Source organism: Ambystoma mexicanum, chromosome 1q (assembly GCF_040938575.1).
Source record: "Ambystoma mexicanum isolate Mex_15411 chromosome 1q, UKY_AmexF1_1, whole genome shotgun sequence".
Classification (NCBI taxonomy): Eukaryota; Metazoa; Chordata; class Amphibia; order Caudata; family Ambystomatidae; genus Ambystoma; species Ambystoma mexicanum.
The window spans coordinates 598,765,492-598,789,087 of NC_090922.1; the positions used below are offsets into that span (position 1 = coordinate 598,765,492).

Genomic DNA, 23,596 nt, shown 5'->3' on the forward strand with positions numbered 1-23,596 from the left:
CATGAGGCACGCTTTCATGGCCCTTTAATCACTGAAGAAGTGTCCCCTTCTGTGATTAGAGTACAGGGAAGAAGAGCTTGGCTATAAATGGGCGATATGAAGATCTATAAAGGAAAGACCTAACCTCCTACCATTGCCGATCCAGACGCAAGACAAGAAGAAGAATTTCAGTGTGTTCAGACCCGATCTATGACAAAGAAGAAGAATGACAAAACAACGAATGATTAATACAGATTTTATATTGGACTGGAATTCAATGGACACTCCTTATAGATATTTTAGCAGAGAGTGAAAAGACTTGCAGAGAATTCCAGGAATTGTGAAATGAACTTTTAGAAATACATATTGAAACAGAAAATAATGTATCAAAGATACACCTAAATGTCAGATCTTGATCAGAAATTGGAAACAAAATCCGTATTCAGACTCATTTTGTGGAGAATATTTGTTTTAAGTGATCAAACATATGGTACCTGCCGATAGTGACGTTCATCGTCTTTTGCTAGTTGCTTTGTATTCATACTTTGATCTTACCCTGCTCTTGTTAGAAGAGATCTTAATATTCAATCTTTTTTTACAAGATCCTAAACATGGCCCAGTGATAATAAGACTCCTTATTGGTATAATTGAACAGATTTTACAATTACAAACATAAAGAAATGTGATGATTGTATTAAAAATTATTAATGAAGAGAGTTGTACGGTTCTAGAAGATGAACAAGTGCAACGAGTAGTAGGATGGCAAGAGAGATGAATGCCTATGTTCTTATACATAATATAGGCTTGCATGATTGTTCTCTTTGTCTTTCTATTCCTCACATTTCACAGTCTCTATCATATTGGTACTTCCGCTGAAGGAGAAGCCCCTATGGTTCTCACTACTATGAAAACTGTGTTTGATTTACTCCATGATTACTATACAGACTTTGGGAGACACAAGAAAGTTGCAGAGGAAGATAGTGAAGGGATAAATACATATCTAGATAACACAGCACACTTTGGGAATAACATGTCGTACCAGCACATGAGAAAAGTGGGGGAGAAAGCATCTAAGGAGGGTTGCTACGCCTGCTCTCTCATCCCCTATGCCATGAATACAGTATGAACTTCCATGGACAGAGAGGTTCCAGAGCACAATGTAAGATTCCTCAGTCCTCTTGCAACATATACAACTTGAGGCCAATTCCAAGGAAGCTGGGCAACCTTGTGGTGGATATCAAAATGGTCATTTCCATACCAGGATGACTACATCGAGACCATACAAATGGAAAAGGAACCTGGATGGAAGAGCAAGATGCTTGTGCATCCTGCTGCAGGACAGGATGAGGTAATCATTGAAGAGATTAAGAGGATGAACTGCCCTGATGTGACAGAACAAGCTGGATCACCTGGATGTTGTGAACAAACAGAATTTTTGATCCATGGACGAGTGATGTCCAAGAAGGGATGGGAAGAAGGAATGATTTCCTGTGCAGTGCATCTGCTGAAGACAGAATACGTACAAGAAGTGCAAAGGTTGACTGATGGGTGTTTAAAGTCATGAGCTAAACACGCTAGACTACTGACATGAGTAGAAGATGAATCAGGCCCATTGGTGAATGTCCAAAAGTAGATGCCCATTTAAGAAAAAGAAGATTGCTTGAACTTCTCCCTCTAAAAAGAAGAGAGAATTATTTCTCAGCCAAATCGATAATAGCATATGACTCCATTCCTGAGGAACACAGGTTGTTCAGTAAGACTCCCACAATATTTGCGACTATTTTCATGCCTGGGATCCAAACAGTAGAACATGCCAAGTGGCTACAGATCACCAGATGGGAGCTTCTGCAGACAATCAATGCTACCATATCGGGATTCAACACTATCAAGGGAGAGCTAAGGGCCATACGACTGATTACCCTCCAGAATAGATATGTCCTTGATATGATTACGGCAATGGAAGGAGGAGTTTGCGCCAAAATCAGGCAATCATGTTTCACATTCGTACCTTCTCGTGTTGAAGAAAATGGGATCTTGACAGATGCTATAACGTTGTTGACAGACCTGCATAACAAGATGGAAGATGAGACAGATGACATTGAAGATGACAGTTGGTTTACCTACCTGTTCTCATGGATTCCGCAGTGGTTGGCAAATACATTTAAGATCCTTGGAGTTATATTAATGCTGGTGATGTTTGGATTCTGTTTAATCAGGATAGCAATTTCCCAATGCAAGAAAATGCCAAACAAGGTGGTAGGAATGAAGATCATGGTCAATGTCAAATCTGGACCTAAACCCAAGGAGCTGACTGATGAAGCTGTCAGAAAATATATAGAGGTTAGAATCGTAGCACCTGAAGGAACAAGTTCCGGTATCTGAAGAATCATAAGAAGTATGTGGGACGATGAGTCTATTGTAATCAGAATGGACAATGTAACTACATGACCTGGAGTTTACATGAACACCTTAAATCAGCTGGCACCCTGAGGGGGGTGATGAAGATATGGACACCAAAGAAACACTTTTTCAAGAGAAAATATCAGGATGTGGAAATGATTGAGGAGGTTGTTGAGGACTCGACCAGTGGGGGCAATGTAGAGGAGTAGTTACATACCTCTGCAGGAAATCCCGCCCTCTACCTCCCATATTTTGGAATCCTGAGATTGTGCCATGTTTGACACCAGCAGTAGTGCCAATACCGTAGCATATATTTGAAAGAAGATACCCATTGAGACAAGCTTATCGAATGTATTCCTGAAGAGACGACTATCTGAGAGAGGAACTCCCTGAAGGAATATGAAAAAGAGAGAAGCTAGTGACATCACAAGAGACATGTGCGACGTCCCGAGATACTGGCTGAAAATGATTTATGAACTCTACAGAACCTAATGACGAAGTAAAGAATCAAGTGAACTCTTTAATATGAAAAAGAAGATTATACGCGCACGAGGTGCTGCAGAGAATCAACCATTCAATAATTGTACAGACGCTGAAATGCAAGGTAGACTAAGGCATCATAGAAGTTGGCTATATGTAGTGAACAGAATGCAGGCGCAGCCACCACTGTATAGAAGCTGAACATCAGTATCATGAGTTTTAGAAAGGCAGGACCCATGAGGAAGAAAGAGAGAATTGTGTTGGAGCAAGAATACACTGAAATTGTGGAGGTGAATGGCGAGGCTGTTTGGCCTGGATTAGATATTGAAGCAGCCAAGAGCAGCTATCTAATATTGAAAGGAGTGAATGTGAAGGATGAATCATTTCTTGTTATGGTGCAAAGAAAGAATACCAAGAGTGGCAAGTTTTATTCATTTAATACATTTAAAACCTGCAAAATGGACCAAATCATGGTCTCCTGTTACGTGAGCCACAGATGAAAATAAAGTTGAACTTGGAGTCCTAGAACAACGATAGTGAGTATCTGCACTCCCATGTATTCCCAGAGACAAGGATACTTTGCAAGGCCAACTTCAAAGACAGTCCTGATGGCAGAAGTCATGGGCGATGAGAGATGTTGGGCTAATTGGGTGGGGAGATAGGGTCAGGCCCAGCTCCTTGCACCTGGGTCTGGGCTTGTGTGCTGCTAAGTGAACCGAATGTTCCAGACATGGCACAAGCATGCCAACCAATTGTAGAGGTCTGTATAATGAAGGACCTTACAGTTTGAAGACCAATTGAAAACCATGTACTTAATGGTTGTGAAGATTTCATGTTTTAGAGGCAGGCATATATTGTCCACCTGACAGTGGGCTGTCAATCATAATCCTAGGTCCTATGCAATGTATACTTAGATGTTCTCCTTAAGCCTGTCACAATCCCTAGTAGGTTTTTCATTATTTTCCACGTAGTATGACATCACCTCTGATGTATTTTTAGTATAAAGTCTACGTTTTGTGAAAAGATTGCTGAGATAAATCGAGCGAACGTCCATTGATGTCTATTGTAACTCCCTGTTTTAGATAATTGATAATAAAACAGTAATTTGCCATCTTCCTGAGTTGGTTCGGTTTTTGGACATTACTAAAGGGCCCTAAACTCACATTTCTATCATTTTCCAGCAGTTGGTGGGGTTTCAGAGACACAGCTTGTTGAAGATGGAACCCTACTCTCCTAGGGTGCTGAAGGACTGGGTGCTTGGATTCTTCGATGTGGAGCTTCACAACAGTTCCCTTCAGCTTTATTAGTCCATGAAATAGGTTCGGAAATGTTGACCATTTTGATTGTTTCAAAATGGGGGCAATTGCCACCCTGGATACCGCCTGAACATCTCCCGTTGTCCTTACAATACATTGTCCAACATTCAACATCTGATAGCGGATATCATCGAGGCCCCTCTTCTTTGGCTGTTCTATACCTGAGTAAGCACCATCCTCTCGTGGGGGTCCTCAGCACATGAATGGTGGTGATAGTTGACAGCCCTCAGTGTATTGGTGTGCATTGAAATTGTCCTATGGACGGTAATGGTGTATTGGCACCACATTGGAATATTCTGACAGTGGACCTGGATAAGATGCTACTATGGGCTGTCTGGAGGAATTCCTGTTTGCCCGTGATGTTACCTGTGGCTCCAGTGTCACTGAAAAAACAGTGGGCAACGCCTCCCACATCAAGTGAGATCCTCAGTGCTTCTTCAGCTTCTGGATCTTCATGCATCAAGTTGATGTACTAGTCAGTGTATTCTGTGTATAGGTATTGCGGCATGTCTTTTATATTCCGGATATGACAGGTGGGCCTTCATGTTGATCTGCATATCCCAGCTATGATACGTATGATCCGTCATACTGATCATTGTCGTAATTTGAAACCTCTTTGATCACCTGTACAAACCTGTGTGGGCCTTGCGATGTGGGATGAGGGGCCCTCCGTGGGGTGTTTTGGGGAGTCTTAGTTGAGGGTCTCCACTTAGCCATCTTCAACAATCTCATGACAGAGAACTGCCTGCCTTACCTGCAGAATGTCTGAAATGTTCTCTGCCACAGTTGGCACACTGTTGATTGATGGCTGGGCAGGCTCACACCTGTAACACATTTCATTGATCTGGTGGGCGGTCGGGCCTGCGGATTATATAGACAGTTGAGCACTCTCAATGTGGTTGGAGGCATCGTCTGAGGCTTATCAGGGACTCTGGATGACTCGATTGCTGCAACTGTGTCTTGTTTCTCGAGCTTCATCAGGGATTCCATGGAGGTTGCCTGCACGTCTACTCTTTCATATACTTGTGCTAGCTCGCTAATATCATCAAGGGGTAGAGGTCTTTTTAGTAGCTGTTTCTGGAAGGTGGGCGAGGTCCATCCTTCTTTGATTCTGAGGTGGATGGCTTCTTCATCAGAGAAATTTGATAATTGGAAGTGGACCATTTTTTGTGGAAGTCTTGTGACTAATCCATCAATGATTTAATGTGGAAGTTGGGAGCACTGATTGAATACATATCTCTCACAGTCTCTGTTTGGTTGTATTATCAGTTTCTTGTTGAGTGCTTCAATGATGGTCTCATGGGTCGTGCTTTCATCCTCCAGAATTAGTTTATAATTGCTTTAACGTCCTTCCCTGCTAGGTTTGTTAAAATGTCAGTGATGGCTGTTTTTTTGCCATCACCCAGAGCCCTGATAAAGTTTGTGAAGTCTTCTAGTCACTTCACCCATTGGGGCCCTTTATCATGTTGTGGCTGTAGCTGGAAAGGCTGGGGCTTTCTAAGGAATGCAGCCCATATGCTGATTTTGGAAGTACCTGGGGTCCTGCTTCAATATCTTCCATGGTGCGACCCATCAGGTAAGCAGTGTTAGTCACCGTCATGAGTTGGTAACGCCGGGTGTTCACGCAGTGTGTACGGCACCCATGATTGGCTATACTGTCAGCTTTTGCCAGGATGCCATCAGCAGGAAATATCAACTAGCAGGTAGTATTTAGTAGAGGTATCAGGAGTGTCAGGATCAGTATGAGCAGGTAGGATTAGCAGGACTTGCCAGGGCGCCACTAGTAGAATAAGCATGATGTAGGAGTGGTATGTGAAGTGTGGCAGGATTTGTCTGGCTTCAAGAGATGTGAATTGTTGCTGCCGTAGTGGACGCTCTCTTCATAGGATCTGGGCGGCGCATGCTGCGTATGCCCTCTTCTTGAAAGCCGATTGGCACAGCATGCACGCTGTTCCTTTTTGTTTTATTGGGGTTTTTCATATAGGGGCCGGGCAGCCACAGGCATGCTCTGCTCTAGCCCCACCAGGCGCTCTCCTCAGCGCACCGTCGTGGACACAGACACAGGGATCGGGCAGCATGGTGCAGCACAGGCCATTTCAGCTCGTCACAAGTTGAAATGGGTGGCTTGAATAAGTGGGACATCACACTAGAATGGAGGGTATTTATACATCCTTTCTTCTTTCTTTCTATTCCCTGTTACACTCATTTTCTCCTTCCTCCCTCTGCCCACGTGATCCTTCCCTTACACTTTGGCTCTAAGTCTTAAAGGGCCAGTGCCGCCTCACAATAGCCTAACATGTGAAGGTATATTTTAGTAATAAAGAATGTGATTGTAGACTAACAGTCCAAATACTAATATATGCTACATTAGATGTCAAGATGATGTATTAATTGTATCGGGGACACATTTCAATGAATGAAGAGCAGCATAAAGAGTCATTGTAAGTAGTCAGTTGTGTTGAAAATGAGCATTGCAACTTATCTTATACCCTGTATCATCTCAAACTTCCTGCTGTGTGAAGAAAAATGCATATGAGTACCGGGGCCCGCACCCGACCTAAGCAAGAGCACCTTCGGGTGTAATGCACCCATGCGTAAACATGATCTTTATTGAATGCAATTCCTCGACTGTCACAGTGCAGCACGCCCCTAATGCAAAGAGCCATCATGTCTCTCAAGGGTGGTGAGACCGCTGTCTAGTCAAATGGTCGACAGACAAAGGGTCGACAGTCAAAAGGTCGACACAATTTGGTCGACAGGTCAAATGATCAAATTTTTTTTTAGTTGTATATATTTTTTTAGGTTTTCGTTTAGGGAAAAAAAGTGGTTTTTAGCAATAAAAAGGGGGTTGGGGGACCCCCCCCAAAAAAAAAAAAATGTGAAAAAACAAAAACAAAAATTCAATCATTTGACCTGTCGACCTTTTGGTGTCGACCATTTGACCTGTCAACCCTTTAGATTCGATCATTTGACCTACAACCGGTGAGACCGCGAGAAACTTACAAGGTTACTCAACCAATTTGTGTTAAAAGCTATTCTTCTACCGCACGAGCCTTGTACACATGCATGGAAGCCATGAACAACATGTATAATTTTGACATCTCACCTGGGTAATGCGTCAGCACAATGACGTAGTTCTCCACATCAGACTCAGGTGGGGTCCATCGTAGAACAGCTTCAGTTGGAGTGATATTTGTAGCACTCAGACCTGCGGGGCTATCCATAGCTGGAATACAAGAAGATGAACAGGCGGGCAAAAGAATGTGTGAAGGGTGAAGAAGCCATTGAGTCAGTGGATAACACACAGAAAGAAGGAAACATGTAGAACACACACGAAGAATATTCTTCCATTAAGCTTAAAGGAACCTGATTTAGATGCATTCAGAACATAAACAAAATGTGCTTAAATGGTGAAAGGCATCCACGCCAGCACCTAGACAGATATTCCCTTAAAGAATTACAAATACAACTATACCATTAAATGATCAAAAGTGACCGAATACCATATTGTGAATTTCTCCAATACTTGGTGTCCCCGACTGGCATAAGTGATACTTTTTCCAAACTCTCCCAGCATATTGTTAGAGGCTCTCTACACTGCGAGATAACACTGATTCAAAGACTTGCCATTAAATTAGAGGGCACTGCCCGCTGAGGCACTACTGAGCCAATGGCTCAACATTCTGTTGGAGGACAATATTCCTTCTATGTTAACGGTGACCCAATGACCAAGCATTGGGGAAAAGGACAATCTTCCCACTGTTTCACCTGTGACCCAATGACCAGAATGAAGGGGACATTTTCCTACTGCCCCAAAACTGACCCAAACAATTAGTATGAGATTAGAAATGACTCCTCCTTCTGGCAAAGCTTTGAAATATCACCCTGGCATGATCCTTGGGTGTACCTTAATCTACACCAACACAATGCCAGGGATCCTGAATGGTGATGGTTTCATGTTTCACTCCCTCTCTCTCAATGCCGTATTCTGTCCCACGCATCCTTCATGGCATCCCCTCCTTACCTGTCTGGATGACGATGGACACGTGTTCACTCTCTTCTCGGCCACGCATACTATTTATGTTGATGTCGTACTCAGTGGCTGGCTGCAGGCTACTCAGTGTGTATTCTGTTGCATCATTCCCAATGAGCGTACTGTCCACTCGTCCTGGCCAGAGTTTAAAAAAAAACCTTGTTACTGTACCTATTCCAATTGCAAGGAATGTTAGGAATTAGACATCAATTGCAGATTGCAATAAGACAGGAAAGGAAAGCAAAACAATGCAAAGAGAGCGTGGATATGGTACATAAGTCAGAAAACATTATCAACCAATTCTGGGTTACATGAGATAAAGGGATGAAACCTCTCTTTCCCGATTGATTATTAATATTTATGATCCACCTGGGAAGTGCCCGAATTCTAGGTTGAGCACATGTTGGGAGGCACATGAACATGTCATTCATACCTTCTACCCCTCCACCGGTCCAATACCGCACAGGTGAGAAACGTTACTCACTGAGGCAACCGTACCGCCCTTATTCCAGGCAGGTACAGCAGGAAATGGAGACATCTAGCCTGAAGATGACAAAGGCATTCAAGCAAATGATGTAACAGTAACAAGCACATGCATGAGAGACAAAGCAAACATGCACTCCACATGAAGAACATGTACACTTGGTAAAATATGTATTTATACATGAAGAATATTAACATAGGATCCACAGACATGAAGAACACTAACATGATCGATGTATAAGGTAAATGCAACAGGAACGAGACGTGAATATAGCTCACTAACAAGGAAACAAGAGTGTAACTGGGCAGCCATCTTCTTAAACATCGAAGCCACAGCATGCTTTTGATTGAGCAAAGGCCTAACATCTTGGGGAAAACTCAAAGAGCTGTATTCACAGAAATACAGATCTGTGCAGAGCTCAGACAGTACCCGGCAACTTGTGCCAAGGGTAGAGTGAAATAATGGAGCATGGGAACTGCAGAACGAAGGCACAAGTTAACAATTCCAAAGGAGCATGGAGTATTCTCCCAGATGTAGTGCTGGAACTGGGAATAGTTTACTGGGGGACCCCACTCATCCTTGGATGGGTGGGGCACTGGGGAGGAGGGGGTTGGCCGAGGGGTGTGGTCCCAGGCCAGGTCATGCAATACAGTGGGCCTCATTAGGACTTTGGCGCTAAACCATGGTGCTATTAGCACCATGGTCCATGCCGGAGTCCGCCATGGAAAAAGGGGGAATTACCACCCCATTCCAAGTTAGGCGGGGTGGTAATTCCCCCTTTCTCTATGGCCCTTCCCCATTCCCATTTTTGCCCCATAGGGCTCAATGGGAATGGGGAAGGCGGCAATTACGGTACCGCAAATTGCGGTACTGTAATTGCCATCAAGGTCCCTTTGCGGGTCCCTACTTTAACGGCTGTTCCAGACCAGCCGTTAAGGTCGGGAGCCGCAAAGGGAACTCGTAGTAAGACGTTAAGGGGTTAACGGCGCCGCAGCCTTTTACGGTGCCGTCAATCCCTTAACGCCTGGGTCGTAATGAGGCCCAGTATCTCTTCATAGAACCCAATCCCTTCAATTTGCATAAAAGTAAAGAGCATTATGGGAAAATACATATGTCCAGAATTTTTTATATGAAACATGTCTTATTGTGATTCAGTAAGAAAGCCTTTTGAGTGAATATTGGAAGCTGGGCTCTGCAGTTTTAATTGGTCACACTACACAGCCTAAGAAAAAAAAATGTCTTTACATTTCAGGACATGTATATGAGTCTGAACAGCCATGACAAGTATATGAGGCTTACGATGTTTCTGTACTCAGTTGCTCATGCTGAGTCTACTGAAAGTGTCTGTTAAAATGTGGGTTGCTCATGCATGTGATAACTTTACTTCAGAACAGATACTTCTTGTTCTGAAGCTCAGCTGTCACATGCACAAACAGCTCATGCTACATTGAGCAGACTGCTTTCAGAGGACTTGGTGGTGCTGCAGAGTCTTCTGAAAGATGACTGCTTGTTATAGCCCAAATGTGTGGGCAAGCCCCTGGGTCTGGGGACAGGACAGCAAGATGCATTTTGCTGGAGCTCTGCTCTGTCGTGTTCTGGTCCATTCTCTGTGCCCAGATTAAAGGTTTATAAGAACACAACATCTTTGTTAGCCAAGTGCAGTAACACAGTAAGCTAAAAGACTCTATGAAGAGTAACTCAAGAGTGTCCGTGGTGGCAATAGAGAAAACATGACACATACGATAATATTAGCTAAAAAGCCAATAAATAGAAGAACATTTCAGTTTCATACATGGTCTCCAAGCACATCATCCAGAACTAGAGAACACTGACCATTCATAAGGAGCCAACATAAGTAGGACGCCTTCAGTACACCATAAAAACACACATAGATGTTAAATGCTATACAAGGCAAAGTACACATTGAATGCCTGGTTTCATGACCTAGGAGTGAGGGATAACTTTTAATTTAACAAAGGACAGTACATGGGTTTCTCTCCCCCGACACCATGTCTGGCTCATATCTTGACGACCTGTCAAGTTTCCAAGGCTGGTTAGAAAGGAGCCAACCTATCTGAACGCCAAGTGACAGGCCGCAAAAAGTAGTATGCAAACCAACCACTTCTCGTAGAAATGATGTATTCTTCACTTTATCAATACAGGGGTAGTTCCAGGTGGAGCCATCAGATATTAGTGACCCAATGAAATATTTAACCCCTATGGAACCTATATGTAGACAACCCCATTAACCTATTCCCGCTCCCTGAGGTTTTGTAAACTGTGACTATGATATAACATCATTGATGATGCGCTTGAAATACTTAAGCAAATGTTTTGTATTAACATGTCAAGAGTAACAACATTTGATGGGTGTATGCTGTCTCAGCTTTGGGTTCATGACAATAAAGGTGGATTTTGCCTTGCACTGTGTCTACTGGATTTTTGAGTCTGGTTTGGACTGATTCTGATTTCTCTGGGTCTATTTGGGACTGTTGTGGCCACTTTAACATACATAGTTCAGAACTTAATTCAATACTATTCGAATAGATCTCACATATTGATAATGGGAGATTTTAATGCCAAAAATACTGAACACCTCCACCAAGACATTTTTGATGCTGAATTAATGCAAACGACCTATCACTATCACACATGCAGTGTCGCTTGGGCAAATCTTCTTGGGTCACTAGGCATATGCATGCTGAATGGTCGCTGTGAGCACGATCATCCTGGAAATTATACAAGAGTCTTTGGCAAGAGTGCTACTAGTATTGATTACATATTTGACTCTGAACCGCTCTTTCTTAAGGACCTGGATATGCTCATTGTACAGAGAGAAGAAAGTGACCACTACACTTTATTTGCTGTGGTGGGCGTCCCGCTGTCCCAATTCTTATGTGATTCAATCGGATAGGTGGAAATGAGCATTGGCAAAAATAGAATTAGATGGAATCCTACAAATCTCCATATGGCCAATAGCAAATTCACTGAAATTCAAACTAAGTGCTTATGTAACAGAAAAGTTGGAGTTTGTTTGAACAATTCCTTATCTCCTCAAATCCCCTTGTCATCAAGCCTGCTAATGATTGTTTACAGATGCAAAATTCTGCGGATTTAGATCATGCTTGTGGGTCGTCTCTGGCCAATTATATCTTAATTGAGTATGCTGAAGTGATTGTTAACATCACTAAGCTACTGACTCCAAATAGGCCTGCACCTAATTGCACAAGCATGGTCCCAAGTCACACTAAACACAAGTTTGTCATAAACATATGAGAAGCTAAAAGAAGTTTTAGACACAAACTTCGTAGGCTAACATCTAGTATTGAAGGATAAATAATCATTAGCATGTGCAGTTAGAGCGAAAAGAAGGAACAGCCTAAATGGATAAGGACTTACCATAAAGCATTGAGGATTGAACTATTGCAAGCACTGACTATGGCATTAAGAGATAATAACACAAAGCTCTTCTGGTAGCTAGCCAGACCCCCTTTAGGCCTGCGGCTATCACTAGCTAGTGTGTCTAAGGAAGACTGGGGAAATCACATTAAGGCCTCTATAGGCAACACAAGTAGCCATGGTCCCTGAATTTGGGTTAGGCCAAACTAAATGGGACTTTACTCCCCACAGATTTGGTCAAAATCATCAGATCTTTTAAAAACTCCCTGGCTCCCGGCACAGCTGGGATTTGCAATGCTCTTATAAAGCTAAACCCAACCTGGTTGGCTCACACCCTTTTATCTTATTTAGTGCCATTAGTCATACTGGTCTGATACCTCCTACTAGAGAGAAAGCCTTATTGTCCCCTATACAAAAAGGGACCCCGCAAGGAGGCTAAACATTAAAGGATCCTTGCGATGTTGGATGCCCCTGCAAAAATGTTTGCCAGAGTAATAATACTCTCAGAGTTAGATAAATTGGCCACTGAAAAACACGTAATACCCATGAATCAAACAGAGTTTCGAAAAGGATTTCACACACTAACATTTGGACCTTGGTTAAACTTTATGAATCTTCTTGGCCTGTTAGGGGCCAAAATATCTACACTGCCTTTATAGATTTCCGTATGGCCTTTGCCACTGTATGACATGAGCTTCTCTGGTGTAAGCTTCACAACTGGGGTATTCCACCAGGTCTCCTAAGCGTGATCATATCTCTCTACACTGACACTAGAGTGAAAGTCAGACTATCAGGTGCAGGTGAGACCACTGACCACATCACCACAAATGGGATCAGTGTTAAAAGACCAAGGAAAAAAGCCTGAGTACCATAAATCTGAATTCGTTTTTTTCGTTTTCCCCATTGGTTCGCATACATATGTGGGGGGAGAGCCCCAACCTTACACCTTTACATGTGTTATTAACTTTACCTCCCCCCCACCCCCGCATATACCTATGCAAACAAATGGGATCAGACTTTTGGTACTCTATCTTTTTGACCTCAGTCTTTTTGGGTGTTTCCGGGACAAATGTCGGACTTAAGCAAGGTTGCATCCTTGCATCTATGTTATCCGATCTATATTCTGCAGATTTACCTGAAAAACAACAGTCCTGCAATGCTTTCCAACTAGATTAGGTAACATACGTGTGCAATGGCTTGGATATTCCAATGACATGATCCTTTTTGACAGCACTTCAAGAGGATTACAATGCTTATTGAATACATTGAGGTCTTATTCAGCACTTAATGGTATTCGCATCAATGCAATTAAGAGCAAGACCATGATAGTTAGTGCAAACAGGAATAAGCCCACACGTAAGGTCACATGGTGGATCAGCATGCAACAATTAGACACTACTGGGCCTCATTGCACGGACGGCAGTAAGGGTTAACGGTCACCGTTAATGGTACCGGTGACCGTTAACCCTTACCGCCTTACTACGAGGCCCCTTTGCGGGTTGGAGACTTTAACGCCTGCTTTTTGCAGGCATTAAAAACCAACCCGCAAAGGGACCAGGGAGCTAATTACGGTACCGCAATTTGCGGTGCCGTAATTAGCACCTTCCCCATTCCCATTATGCCCTATGGGGCAAAAATGGGAATGGGGAAGGGCAATGGGGGAAGGGGTAATTACCGCCCAACCAACCTTGGAATAGGGCGGTAATTCCCCTTTCCTCCAAGGCGGTGCCGGTATTTTACCGGCATGGACCAAGGTGCTGATAGCACCTTGGTCCACCGCCGTCCGTGTAATGAGGCCCACCAGTGACTTCTTATGAATACTTGGGTCTAACTATTGATAACAAACTAACGTGGGAGCACCACTTCAACAAGGCAGACGCTAAATTAAGGCAACCACAGGGTGCAATATTCAGCTTTGCTAAAAAACATGGCGACAACAGAGTGACGTTGGATTTCTATTGCCAGAAGGAAGCCAAGCTGTCCCAGGATCCGGGGCAGCAACGGGCTGTTCCTCCGTAGTCAGAGCGTGGACTGGGGAAGAGCAGAAGAAATGGACCCCAGCAATGGTGCGTCTTGGAGTCGCGGATGTGACACTGAGTGGTGCTGTGGACTCTGTGGACTTCCTTTATTAGAGTGGGGTGCAGTGGCTTTCAAGGACAACGTGTTGTTTGTTTGGAGTGGCAGAGGAAGGAGTTTGCCGGGATTGGTGTGAATGCAGCAGCACTGTTGTAGGGGCGCAGTCGGATTTGGGTTTTGACTGTTGGGGGCCCTATGTGGGGAGGACAACGTTCCTGTTCTAATGGAATATTGTCTGTCGGTGTTCATGGCCGGTCGTGTGGTCTCGCGTGTGCATGTTTTGGCCTGGTGAGTTAGGTCTGTTATTGGTGTCTCAGGACGGTTTGGGTGCGTGTGTCTATGTTGTGACCTTGTAACAGAAAGCAATGTTGTTTCTGGTTCTATATAACTTGTCTTTTTGTGAAGGTGGGGTTTCTACTGAGGGCTCCAGAGTAAATTTCCTTAGGACTTGGCGTCGATGTGTAGTGTACGTACAGTGGATCTGGGAGCGGTTGCACAGGACACGTGGGGGTTTGGTGTTCACATTTTTGCTGGAACCGGGACTCGCGAGTGTAAAACTATGCACATTTTGTATGCAGCCTCGGACTCGAGGGTTTGGGTTTTTCATTTGTTGTGCCCAAGCCTTTTATTGCCGTCATACGCAAGTCGGTGCAGCGAAAAGAATACGTCGTCCAGTGAAATCAAACATTATTTGCAGGAGATTCTTGTAGTGAATAGATACTGTATCAGCATTTTTGCATACATTTGCTGTGTCTTCATGTCGGGGGTTGTGTGGTTTGCGCATTTACAGTGTTGCAGTTGTTGTGTTTGGGGGAAGTGGGGCGCGGAATGCCGGGTGGGTTTCATGTGCGTCTCTGGCCTGTGGGATTCCGGCCAGGTCCTGTATTTGGCTTTATATATTTTTGGTGTTAGATGACATTCCCTTGTTGTCAGGGTGGCTGGGACCAGGGGTTCCATGTGCGCGTGGTGTAGTTTACAGTAATAGCAGTCTATCCAGCAAAGGGGGTCCCGTATGATGTGTTGGTCGTGACTGCTATGGCAGCCTGGCCCGCATTAGGTTTCCCATATTTTTGGTGGTGGTTTTTACTGTTTTCGCAGTCTGGCTGGGGCTAGGGGTCCCGTGATGTCAGGGTGGAGGACTATAGTTGCAGTTTGGAGGTGTACTGCAGTTTGGACGTGTACTGCATTTGGAGGTGTACTGCCGTGGTAGTTGGCCGGTGACTGCGGTGGCAGTTGGCAGGGAACTGGCGTTCCGTGTCGTGGTGTGTTGTGTGCCATTAAGGTGGTTGTGGCGGGACTTGGGGTTCCAAGATGTGTGGTGTACTGCGGTTGTGCAGTTGGCTGGGACTAGGGGTCTCGTGGTGTTATGATTCAGGGGCATATGGTTTGGCGCTGTGAAGTTTGAATTTGTGTTCAGTTGGTGTTCGGGTATGTTGTGTTTCCTGTGTGAGAGCAGTTATGGACTGATTTCAGGGTGTGTGCTTGTTGCTGCTCTTATGTGAGCTGGGGTAGTGCTCGGGGGTGGCAGCCCTGGTGCCCTGGGGTGCAGACCAGGGTGGAAGGATGTTGGTGCATGGAAGGGTTTGGTGGTTAGTGTATATGACTTTTGTGGAACGCTGGGGCGTGGCAGGCTCTAGGTTTCAAGGGGTAGCTTGAAACAGGCGGCAGTGCGTATTTTGTTGTTTATGGTTATCGAGTGTTTCCAGTCCAGGTTGAGAGGGGGTGATTAGCCCTTATTTCATTTAAGTGGGTTCCTCTTGTTGGTTGTCGTTGTTGGGAATGGAGCGGAGTTGAATGTATTTGTTGGCACAGTTAGGTTAGGGTATAGATGGAGTTGAATGTATTCCTTGGAACGGTTAGGTTAGGGTGTAGATTCGCGGGGTGCCGCGTAGGGTTTATTATTGTAGCTCAGCCATTCTTAGTGTGCTATTGGAAGTTGTTGGGCAGTCTATGTTAGGTGGTCATTGGTGTTTGTTTTGGGTTGTGAGCAATGCTCCAGGTGGACACTAGTGTTTGGGTTGGGTGTCCATTTGGGTTATGGTGTTGTTGGTGCAGGTACGTGATGGCCACACATATTTGTAGGACCTGTGTGTGTGGGTGTAGGAATGTACGAAGTGCTGCAAATCCTTTTATGTTTTTCAGGAGTGTAAGGAGGGAGAAGTGTTGTAATGTATGTCTGGCTTGTGGGTGACATCACTGGCTCTCTGAATGTGGTGATGTCAGTGTGGAGTGCACACTGTGCTGTGATGGCAGTATGGAGTGTCAGTGTTGTTATCTGAACTTGGTTCCAAGTGGGACAGTTGGAGAGTGTAAGCTGGTGCTAAGGGACGTGCCGTTGTTTCTGTTAACTATCTTGCAGAATAAACCCACAGTAACTAACCTGCTGACTCAGGTGTGTCTGTTTATGGAACCACGTTATTTCATTGCGGGTACTCGTTAACCTGTCTTAAGCCTGATGTTTCATTAGGAATGGCAACCGTGTTTCTTCTATGTTTTCCCCTTTATTCATCCGGCATGTGTGTGAGCCTTTCCATGCCATGGATGTCACACACTTTGAGCAACCATTCCCTATTTGTGGGTGTCTGCAGCCTCTTCCAATATTGAGCTACACAGCCTCTAGCGGCCAATAGTGGGGAGTGCATTATATGACTCAAATAATATGCCTCATCATCTCCTTCCCCGACCTCGAAGAGGACAGACAGTGGCGAGGTGTCCCTTTTAATCTCATCTAGATCCTTGATCCATGCTAGGACCTCTTGCCAGAACCTCTGCATGTGTTCTCATCCTCACCATATGTGCCAGTAGTCTCCAACCCTTTGACACCGTCTCTAACATCTTGGGTTAACACCAGGGAACATTTTGGACAGTCCAGCCGGTTGGCAGTGCCACCTATAGCAGAACCTGAAAGCCTGGGCTTCGTATTGAATGGGGATTTATTGAGGATTGGTAGGACTTCCTGCACATCAGAGACCATACATTGTCTGGGATCTGGAACCCTAAGTCCCTTCCCCATTGGCTGTGGACTCTTATAGGCCCACCTGGTTCAGCCAGTAACACTTCTCTGTAGAGGGAGGAGACGAGGCATGTCGAGCCTTTCCTGGTCAAGAGGAGTCTTTCAAAGAGTGTCATTTCCCACTGGAGGTTCCTACCCCACCTCGGGTCTGCCATCACCCCCCTAACCTGGCAGAGAGGAACACTGACAGGATTCCTGTATTCAACAAGGCCTCAAGCCGGTCACGAGACATAAAGTCTCCCACCACCCATAGCTGTCCTGCCCTCTCGACCTCTGCTTCGTACCAGCCCTGGAATCTGTTGGGATCTTGAACAAGATTCCTGATGGGAGGAGTCCATATGCAACTTAAGGGGGAGGCCCATGATGTGAGCCGCCTCATATCTCCGTCTTCCTTCCAGAGTGTCCAGAATACCGCCACGATTGGGTGCTCTATTATCCTCCTCAGGATCCTATTTTGTGGGGCCCATAGACATTGCCTGATATCTACTGGATTATGTACGTTTAGAACATTGCAAAACATACATTTCCAAATTTTAAAATTAAACTGTATATTAGGTTTTGTCATGTATTTGTAAGATGCATGCTGCCAGCTGCCAAGTGTAAATTGCCTATGTCAACATATATACGTATTGTAGACCTTGTTGACTAGACATAGAGCAAGGACCCGTAAGAAGGCTGCTGGGATTTTGTGGATTTCATGACACAAAACTAGAGTAGGTACACCTGGCACACACAGGGTTGAATTGTATTGTATTGTATTGTATTGTATTTGTTATTTATATAGAGCTCTTTTCCCACTTGTGTGGCCTCAATGCGCTTTTTCCTTGGTTGGAACGCCTTTGGTGACTGTAGTCAATGTGGTTGGAGATTCTAGGGAAATTAGCTTAGATGCGTGTGTAGATGTTGCCGTTCTAAGACTTAGGTGGCTGGCAAGGCTCGACTAGGCAGCCCAGTAGAGGTCAGACACGTGGGTGGGTGCTCTTGAGGCTTGGAGATAGATTGCTGTTGTTGAGGATAGTCTATGTGAAGCCAGCTATACCGCATTCCTTTCGGGAGGTGGTCGCTGTATGCTAGTGGCAGGGGTACGTCAGGTGTTAGTCTGGACAGCTATGTGTGAAACTAGGCCGATGTGCTTATCCGTAGAGATGCTCTATCATGCATGGATGCTTGGCTGTGCCTGCGGCCTGTGTCCACACTAGTGATGTGAGTTATACGTACTGTAGGCTACGAGATTGCATTTTGTCCGGGTCTAGAATTGAGAGTCCTGTAGTGAAGGGCCCAGGTCTCAACTTTAGCCATTATCAGCGCATAACAGACAGAGATGGAGTCAAAACCTAGATTAGAGGATCCGGTACAGTTGCCAAAACATAAGTATTGCTGGTCAACATGCCTGGAGGAGGGCATGTTGTTTCAGGTTTTGTTGGCGAGGAGACATTAATAAAATAGGTAAGCTTGCAAACACTTTCAAATCATCAAGTCTTGTAATAAAATAAATATTGTCTGAGATTTATTGACAATAAGAATGTTGTTAATGATACAGAAGTTATTAATCCAATCATGTACTTTTCCCTAATGCACTCTTTTATTATCTCTAAAGTGACTATCTGTGGAAACATGAAAAAACAATGTCCTCTGTGAGGACTGCCTGGAGGGAGCAACTCCGCCTGTGTCTTCAACTCTTTTGTGCCGTGTTTTCGCCACCAACTATTTACACGTTTACCTTTTAAGCCTGATGTTTTCTCTCCACCGTTTTCACAAGTTTTTTTTAAAAATACATATATCTGTTTTGTGTGCTTGGTGTAGGTGGTTGGGGAGTGGTAGGTGGCAGAGTGAGGTGTTAGCAGTGAGTTGAAATGAGTGTTAGGGCAGGGCTTCCACACTAAAAAGAAATTACGCCAGCAGCGAAAACACCACGTTTAAAAGGCAACGTGTAAACAGCTGGCGGCGAAAACACTTGGATCTCTTTTCTGCTACATTTCTTGCATAGAGACACGTGCTCATGCTGTTGTGGTCTGTCTTGGGTCTAGGACAGAGGTCTTCAAACTGTGGGGCATGCCTACCAGAGGGGGCACGGCCGCATCACCAGGGGGCGCGAGAGCAGGGCATGAAATGTGTAAAAAAAAATATGTATTTTTTTTTCTTCTGTTTTTTTAGATCGGAGGAAATGAGCACAGGTGGCTCACATGGTAGGACTGAGCATAACACTTTCTCAGGCACCAATGAAAAAGTGGCCCGCAGTTGCAAATTGATATTCATTCCTTTAGTCACAGACTGTTTGAATAGTACCCAAAGGGGTGTTTTTGTTAAAATGTAAGCAAATTGTGATATTTAAAGAATATTTATTCAGCACAAATGGTCAAAACTACTAGCTGCATAGTGAAGTTACTCATCAAACTGGCCCACATTGGCCAATAAAAGTGGCCCATTTTGACTGGCCACACTAGCATTTTGCACTTTTAGTACAGGCCTTGCCCTTTTGCCCTGTAGACCAGTCTGAGCCTGGTGCCTCATCCATAATGGGCGAGGGTGCGTCCACCCAGTGGCCCCCTCACCCATTATGGAGGAGCCAAGGAGCCAGCGCAGTGAAACACTGAGCACTCCCCGCCAGCCTTGCTTAGCTCATTGGAAATGGTGGCTGGGGCACTGCATGTCTGTCTGTGCAAGGGGGAGCTCCTGCACCTCCTCGCACATACGGACAGAGCAGCCTGAAGCGGGGTGTTTTTTTATTTAAATATGTGTATGGATGCCTGTATGCTTGTGTTATGAGTCATCATATGGTGATGGGTGCTCGTGTGAATAATAGAGTGATTGCTGTGTTAGGCACTATGGGGCCCAGGGGACAGGGATGGTATCTTTTTACTGTACGTTTATCATAGATGTCCAATAAAAAATATCATGCCTGACCCCTGCGCCCCCCCCAGCACCACTTGAAAACTGTTTGGCTTTTTACTCATTTTTATTTAAAAGTATGCTCTAAAATGTAACATTTTAACCCATTATTTTTTTTCAAAAATAGCAGGGGGAGACCCCCCGAACCACCCTTGATTGGTTCCGGCTCCCTGGCTACGTTCGGTCACTATGGCACAGCTGGTGGAAAAATGTATGCCCCTCCACAAAAATAATTCACCAGCCACCACTGGCACTGGGACTGTGCTCGGAGCAGGATGGGGCAACTCAGGGACTGCGGTGGGAGCAGGATGGGCGGGAGCCATGGGATAGTGGTGCGAACAAGGTGTGGAGTGCGGAGAGCCCAGGGACTAGGCTAGGAGTGGGATGAGGGAGTCCAGAGACTGTGATGGGAGCAGGTTGAGGAGCCCAGGGACTAGGCTGGGAGTGGGATGAGGGAGTCCAGAGACTGTGATTGGAGCAGGTTGAGGAGCCCAGGGACTAGGCTGGGAGTGGGATGAGGGAGTCCAGAGACTGTGATGGGAGCAGGTTGAGGAACCCAGGGACTAGGCTGGGAGTGGGATGAGGGAGTCCAGAGACTGTGATGGGAGCAGGTTGAGGAGCCCAGGGACTAGGCTGGGAGTGGGATGAGGGAGTCCAGAGACTGTGATGGGAGCAGGTTGAGGAGCCCAGGGACTAGGCTGGGAGTGGGATGAGGGAGTCCAGAGACTGTGATGGGAGCAGGTTGAGGAGCCCAGGGACTAGGCTGGGAGTGGGATGAGGGAGTCCAGAGACTGTGATGGGAGCAGGTTGAGGAGCCCAGGGACTAGGCTAGGAGTGGGATGAGGGAGTCCAGAGACTGTGATGGGAGCAGGTTGAGGAGCCCAGGGACTAGGCTAGGAGTGGGATGAGGGAGTCCAGAGACTGTGATGGGAGCAGGTTGAGGAGCCCAGGGACTAGGCTAGGAGTGGGATGAGGGAGTCCAGAGACTGTGATGGGAGCAGGTTGAGGAGCCCAGGGACTATACTGTGAGGAGGGTGCGATGACGGCGCTCGATAGTTCATAGCCATTTGGACTACGTGTCCATTTGGCATTTTGGGGGGGGGGCGTTCTGCCGACATCTTGCTCAGGGGGGGCCCAGTCCTAAAAAGTTTGAAGCCCACTGGTCTAGGAGGACTGGCCTCACGTCGTGGGGGCCTGCCTGGGATGTGAAATTACCCTTGAGCGATGCGTTGATGGCCGCAATTTCGCACGTTACAGTAACAGCTGGGCGTCTATTCATTCAGGTAGTTGATCTGTCAATACAGGAAGTGATTCTTGGTTTGGTGAATATTTTCTGCTGATTGCATCCAAGTAAAATGTATTGAACGTCGATGTAAGTGACTGTAATCGGAAGAGTGCAATACTGGAGGCATTCACAGAACCATTCAGAGTTATTTTCCAAAGCTGATAAATGTTGGCATAGAAAAAGACGGGGAATGTGAGAGGCGTTGCTGAATAACTGAATGCCTTTGGGGCGGGGTAGGGGGCATTGGCATGGAAAAGGCAGGGGAAGTGTGGAAGGAGCTGATTGATGCTTTGCTGCCTCTCAGGGTGGTCTGGGGGATGAACAGGGGAAACAGATGCCTCCCTTCTAAAAGAAGTCAGCCCAGGAATCAGAGAAGTTACCTCAGCCCCTCTCTCCATTCCCTTCCCAGCACAGGCTCATTAGCCTATCCCTAGAACTGTATGCATATTATTGTGCCATATTACTGTTGTTCCATTGTTTCACAGCACTTCCCTGCATCACAGCGGCGTTAGCGTTGTGGAAAAAACACCATGCGCAGGTACATTCACACACCGGCCGGATTTGAAATGTTGTGTTCTGACGTTCCCTTTGTTTTCGCCACTGAAACCAAAGAAAGAGCAAGAGCCAATGGGAGAGGCTGTGCACATCTCCGAGAAGCCACGGTCTCAATGAACCGCCCGAGACTGGAGTTCCCCTGTGGACTCTGGGACTTGCAGTCCTATAGTATCCTGTGATTTTCACAGGGTTTGTAAGACTCTCCTATCGTTCGCAGTTTTTTATTTCTCTTTGATGTTCACTCAATTGCCGGAGGAAACATGCCTTCCTGGGTTTTGCTTTAAATCTGCAGAGTTTGGATTATAGGAGGCTGTAAACAAAATGCATTGCATGTTTCTACTAAAAGGGGCCATGAAGTGAAATGTTTGACCCCTTTCAAGGAACACATTTTCTATGTCTATTTTTGGCCGAAATACACTCTGAGAGATCACTATGTTCGTGTCATGCCTCGGTCCTTTGAATGTGCTCCCTATGTCTGGGGCATTTGACAGGTGGAAGTGTGGAGCGAAATACCCCATGCATATGACAGAGGCAGGGGTGTTGCTAGGACTGGAAAAGATCTGGGGCTACGCTAATGTCGGGACTGTCAGGACTCAGGGCTAGCTAGCCTTTTGGTTGTAGCCCCTGACCTTCTATCTGCAGTGCTTTAAGTGGGCCGAGCCTGCCGGGGCCGGGCCCCGCCAGTCTCCAAAAAGTGGGGCTGAGCCGGGGCCCTGCCGGGGCCCCCGTCCCACCACGCCATGGCATGATGCATTATCCCGCGATTCACGCCACGGCCGCAGCCGTGACGGGAGATGCGCCCGCCAGTGTAACGTTAGGCAAGTGGACAGAAGTGCCAGGCAGCCACAGCGTTGCTGAGGCTAGCTGGCACTTCAGTCAGTCACTGTAACTTCCCTGATGACCCCCCATCTGAGGGGTCATCAGGGAAGTTACAGTTCCTTTGTTTGCCCTCGCCAGGTCACTGAACCTCTGTGAACCTGCAGGCTCCATGATCTAATATGTAGATTATATCACAGAGACCGCGGGTTCCCAGAGGGTGAAAGACGCCTCGGGCTCTGTGATCTCTGCTCAGACTGAGCCCGAGGTGCCTGTCTCCTTTGCCAAATCTTTATAAAAGATGCCTTGAAATGTGTACGTTTCAAGCCATCTTTTATAAACGTAGAAATATGTTACAAATGTCTATGTTAATAAAAGGTGGCTTGAAAAGTACACAAACCATAGTAAGGTAAGCACACAAGTGTGCGTAACTTACTATGGTATGTACACTTTCAAGCCATCTTTTATAAACATAGAAATATGTAACATTGCTATGTTTATAAAAGAAGGCTTGAAAAATACACAAACCATACTAGTAGGCATACAAATATATAAATGCTCTACTACATTTATATATTTGTTTGCGCACCCTACTATGATTTGTGCACTTTTAGCCCACAGCTGATGCCACGCCCCCAAACGAGGCCCCCCCTCAATTTCTTACCCCACTTAAAGCACTGTCTATCTGGGGCTACAACCAAAAGATCCGGGGCTATGGCTCCCTGCAGCCCACCCTAGCGACGACTCTGGATAGAGATTTGGAGAATATGAAATACGGTTTGCCTAAGCTCTGTACCTCTTAGAGCCAATGTAACAGTACATTCCGCACAATGCGCATTGATAACATTGACCCATACCCACAGGTATGCAG

General features: G+C 45.5%; 1 protein-coding gene across 4 annotated transcripts in view; it reads right to left on the minus strand.

Annotated features, from left to right (window-relative positions):
- Positions 1–23,596, minus strand: part of TNR (tenascin R) — a 2,098,594-nt gene that overhangs the window by 157,569 nt on the left and 1,917,429 nt on the right. For all 4 annotated transcript variants that reach the window (XM_069641143.1, XM_069641142.1, XM_069641141.1 and 1 more), the window contains 2 exons: positions 8,200–8,343; positions 7,282–7,401 (listed from right to left, as the gene is read on the minus strand). In XM_069641143.1, the coding sequence (XP_069497244.1) occupies positions 7,282–7,401; positions 8,200–8,343 (264 nt within the window). The remainder of the gene's footprint in view (positions 1–7,281; positions 7,402–8,199; positions 8,344–23,596) is intronic.